Raw genomic sequence first — 15,010 nt, forward strand, 5'->3', positions numbered from 1 at the left:
TCTTCATTTTTCATTGCCAATTAAATTATTGATGCTCGACAAATCTAGGCATAACTTCACCAGCGAAACCACGAGAAAAGAACAACACACGACAACGCTTGTCCTGTGTTCTTCTCCTGGTGTCCCGTGGTTTCGCTAGTGAAGTTATGTCTGAAATCCTCAACTCTAACGCTGCTTTTTACGACGTTAAGAACTTAAACAAAGTTATGAACTGCAGAAGACTTAGAGACAGCCGATGAGCACGAGGACATCAACTGGTCCAAGACTTTGAACTGAGTACTCTGCTACAAGCCTGCTAAGAGCCCGAGAAGGCCGCGACTTGAGAGTGAAGCACTAAAGCACGTTAATCACAGTATGTTCGCGTCAACTGTTTGTGACAGAGTTGTTTGAACGCCGAGTAATTTATTGGACTGTAACAGATGACTCGACATTCTACTAATCATGAAAGATGTTCACAGAACTCGTAGAGTTGCACAACAATTGTTTGTTGTTATTTGAACCCTAAACTGGATTCAAGTTGGATTGGTCTGGATTCTTGCTCGAGCAATGGGGGTTGATCGGGTTCCCACGAAGATGAGGTGTTGATCAAGACAGCTGGCCGTTTCAGCCACGGCGACAGTGAGAAACTTGGCTGCAGATACGCGCGCCGGCCTCGAAGCATGCTTCCGCGCGCAGCATGGCCGTGCATTCCACGGGGCCCGCGGAGACCAGTGTGCTAAAATGCATCGAAGGCGGCTAGAGAGCAGCGTACTACATCGGAGCAAATTGCAAAGGAGGCACTGAAGTCATCGCCTACGGAAAGCCATGTGAGTGGGATAAATTATGGACCTCCTGCGCTATCGCGTGACGTGTATACGACAGCGAGAGCTATGGGTGTCGCGTTGCAATCGTCACCGTGAAGTGGTCGCGAGGTCAACGCGAGCATGACAAGAGGGTGGTAGCGCGAGCGCTACTCCTCTCGACCGACGCTCGGTCGACAGTCTACGTTACAACCGCTACGTATGCAAACGAAACCACGTTGTGTTTGTACATATGCGAAACTTGTTTTGCACTGCCGATCCCACGGCTACGATCATTGCCATTGTGGTCGCTGAAGTATGTACAGTACAGCACAGTGGCTCCTCAACCACTCGACTGTACTCGTACGCATTTGTGTAGGCTTCTGCGTATTTTGTTGCCACAGTGTGCGTTCAAGAACCCGCTTGTGCTTGCGCTCTTCAGAGGCTATCCGAACGGTCCGTGGCCTAACCGTGGTTCACAAAGTCCACCGACGGCGCCGAGAGTTCGAGCGCCAGGCTGAGGGTGAGGATGACGGCGAAAGCACTAAGGTGAGGGTTCGAGGGGCGAGAGGGTCGTGATGGACACCTGTCTTATGGGAACAGTTGTTTCTCGAAATAATGAAGTTGGTCACGCAACGTGAACGCTGAGTTCACATGTCGGCCTGTCGGTTGCAAGTTGTGCACGCAGCACGGCAAAATAAAATTACTCAAAAATAACGCACAATAATAAAAGAGAAGGTAGACGAGCCGTAAACCTTGAAATCCAAAAAGAATTTTTTCCACTTGGTCAGTCTGATTGGCTGGAGTGAGGTATACAATGAGGAGAATGCAGACAGGGCTTACAAGAAATTCTTTTCTCTACTACGCGGTTCACCGCACTTCCTGTATTACAGCCGTCCGGTCGTAATAGAAGAAAACACGAGAAACGTTGGATTAATTCTGAGCTTTATCATTGTATCAAAATAAAAAATAAGTTTTTCCATGATTTTATTCGTTCACGAGATCCAAATACATTGACAGAGTTTAAGAAGTACCGGAATGCTTTGACGACCGAGTTAAGAAAAGCAAAAAAGTACTACTACCAGAATCTTTTTGAGAGCATATATAATAATCAGCGACGAATATGGGAGGTTGTAAACTCACTCTCTTCAAGAACAAGAGCTAGGGATAGGATTGCGCAGCTCGTAGTCGATGTTAAAACACTCATCGGTGAACAGCTAGCTGATGCAATGAACACACATTTTGTGGAGGCTGGCTCCTACAATATCACGAGTGCAACTGTCTGCGACGACAGTATGCCAGTGGACACAATATTGAGTCACTCTCTTTTCCTGAGGCCTACTGATCCAAGTGAAATTTCAAGTATAATCGGTAAAAATAATATATCTCCAGGGGTGGATGAACTTCGTCCAAGTGATCACCTTTGATATGTGATGTTCTCTGCCACATAATTAACCTCACTCTAAAAACAGGCGTATTTCCTAAACAATTAAATGTTGCCAAAGTCCCTGCAATATTCAAAGGAGGTGATGCAAATACTTTATGTAACTACCGACCTATTTCAGTACTCCTTGCAATATCTAAAATATTTGAAAGCGTCATTCATGAGAGACGAGTTTAATTTTTTGAAAAGCATCAGGTGATAACTCAACGTCAGTGGCTTTCGCAAGCATCGGTCGACAGAACATGCTCTCGTACACGTCAAAGACGGGATAATTTAAAACGTGCAATGTAGAAAATATACACTAGGTTTGTTTCTAGACATTCAGAAAGCTTTTGATTCCATACAGTTCAATTAATTTCTCAACAAATTTTCAAGAAACGGTGTCCGAGGTATTATACTAGATCTTCTAAATAGCTATCTGAATGGTAGTTTTCAGTTGGTGAAAATTAATGATGCTGTATCAACACTCGCGAAACTAAAACGAGTAGTACTACAAGGGTCAATGTTGGGCCCATTACTATTTTTTGTCTATATCAATGACATTGTCAAAATAGATAGTTCTGCCCAAACCATAATGTATGCTGATGTTACCAATGTTTTCTTCTCTTCGCATAACCTACTGACGCTAGAATCTTCCGTAAATGACTACCTTGTGCATCTTTCCAAAATTTCTCGGGGTTTGATTTTAGGAAGACTTGAGCTGGTCTGTACACGTAAGAAACCTAAGTGTAGAACTTGCCCGCACAGTTGGATGTCTTTACAGAATATCTGCACTCATACCTCTCTGGCTAAAAAAGAACATTTTTTATTCACTTTTTTACTACAAATTGATGTACGGCTTAATGGTTTGGGGCACTACTACACAATACAATTATACTAAGCTTATTACTTTGCAGAAGAAAATCCTGCGCTGCTTTGAATCTTATCGTGGGGATGCACAGGACTTAAGAACCGCTCCTCTGTTTAAGAAACACGGCATTCTAAAGGCAGACCAGTTATATTATTTAAAAGCTCTGCAAGTAATGCATGAGAAGAAATTGTACGGAATTATTGACTCTGAAAACGCTGAATACCTTTTGAGGCACCGAAAACATCGAACACCAAAAATCCAAACAAATTATGGAAGGCAAACAGTGGCGTATCAAATACCTGGGATAGTAAACAAATTTTAAGGTAAGCTAAACTTTGAATGCAAATTAAAAGCATTTAAACGCCAGATTAGAGAGCTGTTGTTATCTTGCCAATTTAAGTACAGCCATAAAAGAACAGTGTTTTTAATGTTTTACTGTCGTCTCACATAAGAAACATAAAACTCTGTATAACACAGAATTACTCTATAAATTGCTCTTATCTTGCTTTTGTGTCGTTTCAAGCAGTATTATTCAGTTCTACTGACACAATTATATCTTTTTTGTATGATTTTGTACAACAGCTATTTGTGCTGATTTATTCATGTAATTTTCGTAGCGCCCTAGTATGTGTGATTTGTTATGTGTCATTTCTGTGCAACAGTATGTGCAATACGTTTGTGTACAAGTGTCAAATGTAGAGTTTTTTGTTATCTTTTGTGATTACAGGAAGCACACTTTATTATTTTGTTCTAAGATTCGTATTGTGTCCGTACCGCTGTGGACACTTTAGGGTCAGAGGCCTCGTCAGGCACCACCAGTCTTTAGCCTCGGTCCCTGCATCAGGCTCCGTGTTTTGTCTGATGCGGAAATAAAAGAAATACTCCATACAGGGCCATGGGCTTGGGCAAGCTGATTGCCTGCGTGCTCGTCATGTGGCTGCTGGTCGTGCTGATGATCAGCGGACCACTGTTCCACAGCAGTGAGCCGGACGAGCAAGTGCTGGCAAGGCTCACACGGGCTGTGGGGGAGCTCGAGTCACTCAAACAGCAGAACGAGGAGCTGCGATCTTTGCTCAATTCCATTAGGTGAGTGGTTTACCCATTAGCAAGAATATTGTTGTTACATGTAAGAAGAGGTTGATATCTAACAGAAGCAGTGACTACTCGTTATTGCTAAGGGGACAAATTGGTGCAAGAACTGACGACATAACACATCGGAACACATCTGTGTCTTGTAGCGGGCAGTATGCAACACACTGAGCACGAATTATGTGCCTGTGATATAATAGTTAATAATGGACTATAAACAGTAAGTAATCATAATCAAAGTAAATAAAAAATAATCGACAAAAACTATAAATGGACATTTAATAAGGAACAGTCATAGTCACAGACACATCAAGGCGATATGCAAATACAAAATGTAATGGTTGCGAGACAACCATTACAGCTATGATTGCAATGATTTATCAGGAGGATGTGATTGATGCTGCGTCTTAAGGTTTGCTGAGACTGCTTTAGAGCAGGTCCAAGGCTAGATGTGTATTTTTGCTTAGCAACAACAATATTGCTGCAGCTGAAGTGGTAAAAAAATAATTTTTTTCAGCTGTAGAATTGTGGGGCACACAGGGTTCGAGACGGGAAAGTAGGATTTCTGTTTTATTCAGCCCCGCCGCGGTGGCTCAGTGGTTAGGGCGCTCGACTACTGATCCGGAGTTCCCGGGTTCGGGTTGAACCCGACCGCGGCGGCTGCGTTCTTATGGAGGAAAAACGCTAAGGCGCCCGTGTGCTGTGCGATGTCAGTGCACGTTAAAGATCCCCAGGTGGTCAAAATTATTCCGGAGCCCTCCACTATGGCACCTCATCTTCCTTTCTTCTTTCACTCCCTCCTTTATCCCTTCCCATATGGTGTGGTTCAGGTGTCCAAAGATATATGAGACAGATACTGCGCCATTTCCTTTCCCCAAAAACCAATTATTATTATTATTATTATTATTATTATTATTATTATTATTATTATTATTATTATTATTATTATTATTATTATTATTATTATTATTTTATTCAGCAGTGGCTTTTCATTGCACTTGCTAGCCTCCCTTCGAAATGCAAATTACGCATTAGACAGACAGGTAAATGGCTCTCTGCGTGGGATAATGAAGCAGGTACCGGTCTGTGCATAGTAAAGGCTGTCTTGGAAGAGTGAAATTCGTTTAAGAGCATCATGTCGAAGCTATGCCCACAAGGCTATTATTCTCATGAAACAAGCAGAACCTACATGTGAAGTATGTGTAGCTGCGGTCACAGTAAACCACACATTGTTCTTGTGCACAAAACTTAAACGCAAGAAAAAGCATTTCACACGATTTTATGACACACCACTTTTGACCACAGCTTGATTCTTGGAGTAAATGCATTTGTAGGTCCTTGTGATGTGTTGAAGTTATTAAAAAGAAAGCAGATGTTTCAAACAAATTCAAATGATGAATTCCTTTGATGCAAATCAAATTTGACAGTGTTTCATGCATGCTGTCTATAGCCACATGCGCAGCATAAAGCACGACGCGCAGCAACTTAAAGTGCAAGGTGGCTGCAGTTTCACATTGCGTCATAAAAATGGCTGTAAGCATGCTTGTTTTGACTGTATATATTATAACCAGTTCGGGGAGCCGCCTTTGGAGCATATGTGCACCAGAGCGGCTGACATTTCATAATGGGTTACTTCTTTGTGACATATTTAAAGAATGCTGATGCTCTGAACGTACTTAAATGCCAGCCTTCCTTTCTTGTGGTATTCACTTATGACCTTTCATCTGCTGTGGCTCAGACAAGACGCGTTATTTATAATTTCACTTTTGCGTTTCAGAGAGAATGTATGCGCTTTCCTGAATATACACAAAACCTGTGTTAATACAAGCTTCAGGGGGTACCGAAAGTTTGTCTCATTTATGCTGAGTTCGAATAATGGAAAGGTTTATAATTTTTTTTTACTGAACCAGGACATCTATAAAGTGGTAGATCTAATTAAATGATCTTAAGTTAATGAGATTCTACTGTGTTATCAGTTGCTTTCAAGTATACATAAAATTAGATGCAATTAATTCAGTTGTCATGCTTAGATTACCTTCCTTATTACCTTCCAGTCATACCTCCCATTCTAGCCCAGGGTATCAGCAATGCTGGTTTAGTGAACTATATTAATACCGAAGGAATGTTTGAAAATAATGTTGACCCAAGTGCAGCCACATAGTTGCAAAAAATAAACTGGGCACCATTTTCAGGCGCTTGCAGCTGAAGAAAAATTTATCCTAGGCTTGGACCTGCCATCACTCTCGAACTGAGGCACTAGCTATGCTACCTCAGCTAACTAGGGAAGCTAGAACAGGGAGAGACGAAATCTCTCAACAACTCAATGTAGAAACAGTGTTATTCAAACTCGCATGCTGATGTGACTAACACTTTTACTTGGGATATATCCTAAATGGCTTGGGTCTGAAGACTATGTGATTTTTCACTGCTGGGTTTCATCTTGCTGGTTCCCCTCACAGGGAGCCCAGCAAAAAGGAAGAACACAGCAGCGCAAGGCAACAGCAGCACACAGGTAGGTGCTGAGTTTAGGGAAGCTATCTGAGGCAGTGAGGACCACTTCCCTTATCTCTCTCTCCCTCTCCTTCTTCCTACCAGTGTGTGAACCAAGCGAGGAGTATGAGGTTCGCCGTCGCCGTGTGGCGGATGGGGTCCAAGAACTTTGGTTCTACGCTCGGGCACAGCTTAAGAAGCTGCTGCCCAACCTCAAGAAAGAGGACCATGCCAACTTGCAGCGCATTATTGACGACCTGGCTGTGCACCGCCGGTGTGTTCTCATCTTTTCATATCTGTGGAACCTTGTTTGAAGCAGGATGACTTGTGTAAGGGGAACTGAAACTGAGCCGAGATGCATTAATAAAATGTCAAGTTGAAGTAGGGATTGGGGGGGGGGGGGGGGAGCTAAGAAGCACAAGAGAGGCCAAAATGCACTCTCACTTACCGTGCTGACTACAAGAGTTAGTCTTTGCTTGTACACTATTATGCATACTGCTTTCTTGCATAACTTTGGCCAATGTTTAACTTCACACCAGTGCTTTATCAAAAGATGCAGCCAGAAACCATGTCGTTGGCCACTGTATGTGCTGTATGCAGAATGGCTGCCAGGTTAATGGTGACAGGCTTGCTAAGCACACTCGAGAAGCAAGCCAGGCACACCACTGATATAGTGTGCATTTCTGTGTCGTCGCATTGTGAATTCATTTTCTTGGAAGTTGGTTCTGTAATATGAGCTTGCATCCATCATTCTTATACTGTGACAAAGGCCTCAAAGCATATCAAGGAGTAATTGATATGTGGTTGGACGTTCGAACACTTGCAGAATCTTCCTGGTAACTAATAGTTTTCGTGTTGGTCTAAGCGGGATGAAAACGCAGGAAAAGAACCACGGTTCACCGGGCTGCCAGCGACCTCATTTCTCATGCTTATCTTGTGTTGTGTATTCTGTTGACACTAAAACTGTGACTCAGATCCAACTAGCTTAGCTCCAGCCCCTAGTGCACATGCACCAATAAATACCACCAGTAATCATCTTCTTTCTCATGACGCAATTTTAGTTCTACAATTTTTCCTGGTAGCGCAATTTACTTGTTGCCTGCTTGGTTGAGAACATGGCGAATAGTGTACAGTTTCGTCACATTCTCTGTAGTTTATCTTTTATGCTCATGTTCTGATCTTGTAGTGCCAGAAGGTGTTCAGATTGGTAGTCATGTCATAGTAAATCTGAAGATTTGCTATGACATGACCATGGTGCAAGAACTGCTTGCATCATGGTAAATTTATTTGGTGAAAGGCTGGGCAATGGTTGCCTGATTTTGAGATGAGAACAGCTTGGCAATGACTGTGTTTGTGTTTCCATTAATGATTTATTGCATGCATGCTATCCGGACCGTCAAAGCAGAACTGCTTCAAAATAGTAAGGGCCTCCTGCATTCTTCACGGTGCAGTGCGCTGGAGCTCCACCACTACCACGTTACTCCCACCTATCATGTTGCGCATGACAGTTCATATTTTTCGTGGCTCCTGAATCCCATATACCTTTCGGTGCTGATGGTGCATTCGGTGCAGGTTGGTACATCAATACTAAATGATTGGCCAGCAGGGTTGTGCAAAGGACTGTACTCAGCATTCATGCTTCTTCATATGTGGTAACTGTGCATGTCCTCTGAAGTGCTTAGTTGGTAGCTTAGCATGTACAGCTGGTGAAACGACTGGTGTTCATTCAGGATAGCCATCACTTACATGCAGTTGCAAGTTACCTGCCACATGCAGCCTTTTTCAAAAGTGAAGAGCTCTAGAAGTTTGCTTTTAAACCATGTAGCGTGGCCTTTGTATCATCTCTGAAGTTCAAGGATTCGGAGGGATGATGTTCCTATCACCTTGAAAGGATTGGAAATGCTGGTGATGCAAAACGAACAATGCACTAAGCCCTGAAGTGTACCGTTTGGTCTCTATTGTCTTTAGAAAGGTGGTACATGGCTAAGTAGACGGGTCACCGTGCTGTTGAGCATAACGAGTTTATAGCTGCAGTTTCCAATGGGCTGCGTTTCGGTTTGGGAACAATGCCAATCTCAGCATCAGTGTGCTGGAATTGAAGCAGTCCAGTTGAGTTTTGGCCAGAAACAACCTTCCTCCTTATCTTGATTCCTTCTTCGATAGCACAATCCAGCTAGATTTGGAAGAGATGCGGCGAGCGGACGGCTATGACTCATGGCGGCAAACCGAGTCGCGGGCCCTTACCGAGCTGGTGCAGTCGCGGCTTTCCAAGCTGCAGCACCCCACGGACTGCAGCAAGGCGCCCAAGCTGGTGTGCAGCCTCAACAAGGGATGCGGCTACGGCTGCCAGGTGCACCACGCCACCTACTGCCTCATCACTGCCTACGCCACCCAGCGCACGCTGATACTCCACTCCAAGGGGTGGCGTTACTCATCCGCCGGCTGGGAGACAGTCTTCCAGCCCGTCAGCAACAGCTGCACACAAGTTGGCAACCAGCGGGCGGTGCCATGGTCGGCCAATGTGGCTGGCGCCCCCGTCGTCGAGCTGCCCATCATTGACAACGTGCAGCCGCGACCAGCCTTCCTGCCGCTTGCTGTGCCCGCCGAGCTGGCATCGCGGCTGACTCGGCTGCACGGCCAGCCCGCCCTGTGGTGGGTGTCGCAAGTGCTGGGCTTCCTTTTGCGGCCGCAGCCTAGCCTGCAGCGGTACCTGGACCAGGCGGCTCATGACATGGGCTTCCGGGGTCCTGTGGTGGGGGTGCATGTGCGACGCACAGACAAGGTGGGCACTGAGGCCGACTTCCACGGCCTCGAGGAGTACATGGAGTATGTGCACGACTTTTTCGAGCGACTTGCTCTCAAGGGCGGCCCGCCCCCGACACGACGTGTTTACCTGGCCACCGATGACCCCAAGCTGCTGTCCGAGGCCAAGACCAAGTGAGTGGGCAGGGAACATTGAATGAAAAATTTTCGGGCACGCATGAGGCTGGGAAGGAATGTGGTCCGGTTAGAGCGAAAGCTGTACAAAGCTGAAAGTCATGTGGCTATGAAATTTGACCTTCAAACCAGGAGCAGCGGAGGCTTGGCTCTGACATAGTGCCACGTGCCTCTCAACACCTAGCCATTGCTCCGTGCTTTGAGCCGGTGGTGCTCGCCTCGCAACTACCGAATCGCATGACTAGCTGCACCTCGCAACAGCTGCATATGCGGAGCCGACAGCACTCTCGCAGCTACCGGACATCGCATGAAGCGCTGTTTGCTATACAAAGGCGTATGGCATGTGCTTACCTTAACAGAGCTTTTGCTCGTCTTACTAGGTTCAGCCGATTTTTTTTCTATGGCTGTGCGAATATTTTTGCGAATATTTGTGCAAGTTTTTTTAATGACATGCACTAAACAGTGATTAGGCTTTTCAATGCCTCTCCCATTGATTTACAAATAGTTCCACCTTTGGGTAGTCATAAAGCAAACTGTGGTTACCTTGAAGTGGTAAAAACATAATTTTCAACAGAAACGGAAGTTTCGAGAATGCGAGTACCAAAATCAGCAGTGTACTCAACTTCACTGTAGAACTTTAAGCCTTCTATCCACTTATATGCAGCGTAAATTCTAGTGTGGAATCCAAGCACATTCGAGATTTTTAGCACGGCGCGATCAGCAGCCACATCTACGGGGAGCCTTCGCATATGGGCAGATCACCCTCCAGATAATGTCAGGCGCCATCCAGCTGCTTGCACGCCTTCCACTTTGGGACCAATCGGCGTGTGTGCACTGGTGGCACAAGGATCGCGCGATGCTAAATCTCTCTATAATAAAATTAAAAGGAGTGCTGTCGCAGCACTAGAAGAGGGCGAGATCGCATTGATAACATGACGCAGGTTGCTGCTATCCCAGCCGTTCTTGAAGTGATGTCATTACGGGGAGGTGTCGGAAGCGCCATCTCCTTCCCACATGTCCCTTCTCATGCGGTCAGTTTGGCCTCATTGCCCTGAGAAATGGACTGTGCCCTTGCCTCGGGTCTCCGTCGTGAATTCTGCAAACTTGGAAGCCGGTAGTGGTGGAGGCACATGTCGCCGTCAGCGCCGGAATCATACCAAGAGCACAGCGTGGCCCGTAGTGGATTGCCCTTTTTTGTTAACAAACGGCCTCGAGCCTCCCTTTCTAAATAAACAGCTGATTCATTAATTCATTCATTAATGCGGACAGCATTAAGAGCCTCTTTGGAGAAAAATCCCATCGGCGACCGCCTTCATGTCTGGTCGACGGGGTGTGTGATGTCGTGAGACCACTTGACATGACCGAGTTGGCAGGTGTGCTGCTCACGTGACGTAGCAGTGCTGTGGCGGGCTCGGCGTCAGTTGGCAGCTGCACTTGGTTGTGTGCAGACACCTCTAGACAGCTCTGTGTGTTGGGTTGGCAAGGCTCAGGAACGGCATACACAGCGAACAGCCATGAGACAGGTGGAGAAGAATGCCTAGCAGAATTCACTTCAATTCTGTTGCATTCCCAGCACTTAATTTGTGTTCCCTACATTTTTTTTTCTTTCAATGTGTAGGCTGGGAGGTGTCCAGATTTCGCCTCTAAAGCTTTTAGAGATAAGCAGTAATAAACACACCGCATCTATTGAAATTTCATGTGCAAAAATTTCAGCTTAAGCAATTTGTCAAGACATGTAAGGAACTAACATAATGTAGGTGGCATGTTAAATGTTTGTCCCCGTTCGTAGTAAGATACATCCCACAGCAGCTACTGTACACCAAGTCGGCAGCAGCAAGGTCTTGAACACTTTCACAGGTTAGCGAAATTAGTAAGTTGAGCTCTTTGTGGTGTGGAGCTGTTGTAGGTTTCTCAGCACAGGCTGAGTGACAAGAGTGTGTGTAATGTATGCTGTGACACCCTGCAGGTACCCAGATTACCACTTTTTCGGGGACAGCCGCATAGCGAACACGGCTTCCCTCGGGCAGCGCTACAGTTCCGAGTCACTGCGGGGAGTCCTACTTGACATACACATGCTCTCCCGCTGCGACTACCTGGTCTGCACGTTCTCCTCCCAGGTAGGCTTCTAAGCAGTTCAGTTGCTATTTCTCTAGTTGGCACTTGGCGAGGCATTGACCGCTCGCACATGGTGCAGATCTGCGCCCTGTCACCAGCACGCAAGTGCTGTTCATTTTCTCTTTGTGTGTTTGTGCACGTGAATGTGATCTGGTGCATAGTTTTATGAAATCTCTTCCCTAGCCTTTCTCGCTCCCCATTTTCTCTCTTTCACTTCAACCGGCTCAGGTGCTGTGGCCAACACCCATCGTTACCTTTTGTTTTTGTTTATTGTTTTCATTTATTTTTTAGACATGCAACCACTATTACCGTCACAATACTGACCCAGTGACGCCATTTTCAGACTTTCATCCCACAGTGGAAATGGCTGTGGTAAATATGCACATGATGCGGCATTTTGAAATGTTGTGAAGTTGTGAGACAGACATAGTAGCAAATAAATAACTAGCTTAATTACATTTTCAGATAATTTACAATTTATTGATCCAATAAATTACTTGGGGTCACTAATTATGCTGCAAAAATAATTAAATACTTTCAAATTTACCTTTATTAAAGAAGCTCCACGGCTGTTTGTACCAGCGAAACGGGTGAAATTTTTGGTGCCCACTTTGAAGCTCGGTCAGTTGCTCCTTCCATGGAATGCGTTAAATTAAGAAATTTGAAATGCTAGTGTACTTCTTTATGCGTCCATCGAAGCTATCTGTTTTGTGATGTAATTGCTGTGTAATGGCATGCAAAGGGAAGTCTTAGTAGTAGGAGAGTATAAAAGCAGGTTGGGGGGGGGGGGTTCAAACATGTGCCAACAGTAGTCAAGTGCAAGTTTTCAGGTTGTCATAGGCATCTGATGGTAAACATGGCAGGGCACACGAAGTTTAGAAAATGTTGGCTGTCACCTTTTGTTCTGATAGACAGTAAAGAAAGAAGGTGCAGCATTTGTCGGGCTCTGACTGAGAACTCAATACTAGTTGCATTTTCTGGGCTGATATGAGATGTGTGTACAAAATTACTGCCTGCCACAGTTACTGCACTTAAATGTCAAAACACTCTTGCACATAGCTACAGTTATTTGAGTGCTTTACATTTATACCAAACTTGTTAATGCACTAGTGTTCAAATCTCGTTTTAAGTTGTGGCCATTTTCTCCGTGCTAGCGAGTGAGTGTCTTGTCATTGGGAAGTTCCCGTGTGAGATGACAAGAACAAGCAGGAAATAGCAAAGATATTTTGAAGTGAAAAATATAGTAGTGACACTGAATGTTGCAATATTCACAAGAAAAACTTTGCTGAACAGCATAAGCAGAGTACTTTTAAGCATTTGAATCTTTTTATAGGCTTTCATATTGACCCAGTTTATTCAGTTCTTTAGCTGAATAGTCCCAGACAGATTATAAAAAAAAGGAGTGAGCCTGCACTTCACCTCGGGTGCCTGTATGGCAATGTGCAGGTGTGCCGCTTGGCGTACGAGATGATGCAGTTGTCATACGTGGACGCTGCCGACCGCTTTCGTTCACTGGACGACATCTACTACTTTGGGGGCCAGAAGCCTCACAACCAGGTGGCCATATACAACCACACAGCCCGGTCAGCCGATGAGATCGACATGCGTGTCGGTGACACACTTGGCATTGCGGGCAACCACTGGGACGGCTTCAGCAAGGGCGTCAATCGGCGCACAGGCCATTCTGGCCTTTACCCGGCTTTTAAAGCCGTGGAAAAGGTGGACGTTGTGCCCTTTCCCGTGCAATGACACTCTACTTTTTACCTGTTTTTACACGTCTTTTTTTTCTGTGTTTATGTGTGTGCGAATGAGTTGGAGGTGGTTTTTAGCCCTTGCTGTGGTGCGCCCCCCAAGGCACCATTGGCAAACCAAAGGCATAAAGAGGACTGCTGTGGGAAAGTGGGCGGCCCTTCTTACTTTAAGGTGTGTTTAGGTTTTTGGCAGATATTTTGTGCTTGGGAAGTAATAAAGTTTATGAATATTTGCTTATTGCACTTGTGTCCTGTGTGATATTCTGAATGGAAAGGTCAGAACTTCAATTTGAAGCTTTGAATCCTTTTTGTGTGTAAAATAATGCCAGTGGAACCAAACTTGGTTGGGAAGCGATATGTCAGCAGTGATATTTTTGCAGTGGCTAGCTTTTGCAGGGTCAAAAATATTATTTTTTTTCTTTTTAAGTTTATTGCACTCTCCGTGTTCGGGCACAGAATACATGGTGTAGGAACACACGCACTATTTTGACGGGCAAGAGACCTCAAAATAGGGAAACTGCCAGCATATGCTGCCATTAGCACGCTGTCCATTTGGCTGCATGAAGCCATGGCATGCAGGAACTTAAGCGCAAGGCAAGCACAATCCCTCAAATTCAGTCATGCTTCTTCTAAACAGGGAATCTGCCAACACTACGATGGCGCCATCTGTCGATAAATATTGTAGCAAAGGGGCACGTCTGATCGGCTGTTAAAGTGGTTTTGATGTGTGAGCGTTCAGTGTGGCATGTCATTTGAAGCTCGCGAAAGTGGCTGTGTGCTTGTTTTCACTGATTCACTGGTCCTACAAGGCACGTTTTTTTGCCCTAATGGAGACAAATAGGTCTTCTGCCTCCAAAATGTATGCAGAGTTCTCACAGCTGATGGGCATTGTTTTGACTAATAGCTTCGAGCCTACTCTGAGAAATGAATTTTGAAAAATATTTTTTTCAAATATTCAGACGGGGACGCTATGTTATGTGGCTGGCCGTTATGTGGCTGGCCCCTGCAACCCAAGCTCTTCTGAAGCCATTCCCTTTACTTTCTCCCTAAAGGCGGATTCACACTGGCGAGTCGTGGATTTAGTGTGATAATTTTAAATCTTATTGTTAGGCTCCCTTCCCTCTCTCCTAGTGCTTGGGAAACCATAACTAATTGACCGAAAAGTGTGAATCCGCCTTCATCGAGCACCCCACATAATGGCTGAGACTCTGCCCTACCCAATGAAACTCCCCACAAGCCACTGCGTTGGGCCAACTTTCACCCTTGTACTGTTTCTGACTAGGCTTCATAATTGTCTTGTGACGCTCCCGCATGTTTTCTTTTGTCATTTAACTTTTCGAGGTCAGGCCTGCAATCAAAGCGCCGTCTGTGAGCTCTGGCATCAGCAACCTCTGACGCAATTTTTCTTTGTTTTTGGAGTGAAGCGAGTTATGATTGGTTCCAAAGTGGCATTGGTCGAATGCCGAGCAAAGGCCAACGCGGTATGCTGGTTGGCAGCCGACCTGACCGCCCAATCATCTCGGCTGAATGGCGGCCCATGGTCGGCCGCATACCA

General features: G+C 45.2%; 1 protein-coding gene across 2 annotated transcripts; it reads left to right on the plus strand.

The window, feature by feature from the left end:
• Positions 1-47: 47 nt before the first annotated feature.
• Positions 48-13,698, plus strand: LOC144132898 (alpha-(1,6)-fucosyltransferase-like). 2 transcript variants are annotated; one of them, XM_077665622.1, is made up of 8 exons: positions 48-806; positions 1,222-1,328; positions 3,965-4,159; positions 6,622-6,674; positions 6,758-6,926; positions 8,816-9,589; positions 11,556-11,706; positions 13,151-13,698. In XM_077665622.1, the coding sequence occupies exons 2-8, from the start codon at positions 1,309-1,311 to the stop codon at positions 13,451-13,453; spliced, it is 1,665 nt and encodes a 554-aa protein (XP_077521748.1). In that variant the 5' UTR covers positions 48-806; positions 1,222-1,308; the 3' UTR covers positions 13,454-13,698. The 2 variants fall into 2 exon arrangements, with proteins under 2 accessions (XP_077521748.1, XP_077521749.1); XM_077665623.1 differs by lacking the exon at positions 1,222-1,328 and having other exon boundaries at positions 549-806.
• Positions 13,699-15,010: the final 1,312 nt, after the last annotated feature.

This window comes from Amblyomma americanum, chromosome 5, assembly GCF_052857255.1.
Source record: "Amblyomma americanum isolate KBUSLIRL-KWMA chromosome 5, ASM5285725v1, whole genome shotgun sequence".
Taxonomy (NCBI): Eukaryota; Metazoa; Arthropoda; class Arachnida; order Ixodida; family Ixodidae; genus Amblyomma; species Amblyomma americanum.

What these genes read in the sequence shown, in the direction of transcription:
- LOC144132898 (XM_077665622.1), top strand. Translation starts at nt 1,309, where the DNA reads ATGACGGCGAAAGCACTAAG. An exon ending in GACCTGGCTGTGCACCGCCG is followed by an intron (nt 6,927 to 8,815) that starts GTGTGTTCTCAT and finishes CTTCTTCGATAG; the next exon opens with CACAATCCAGCTAGATTTGG. An exon ending in CTGTCCGAGGCCAAGACCAA is followed by an intron (nt 9,590 to 11,555) that starts GTGAGTGGGCAG and finishes GACACCCTGCAG; the next exon opens with GTACCCAGATTACCACTTTT.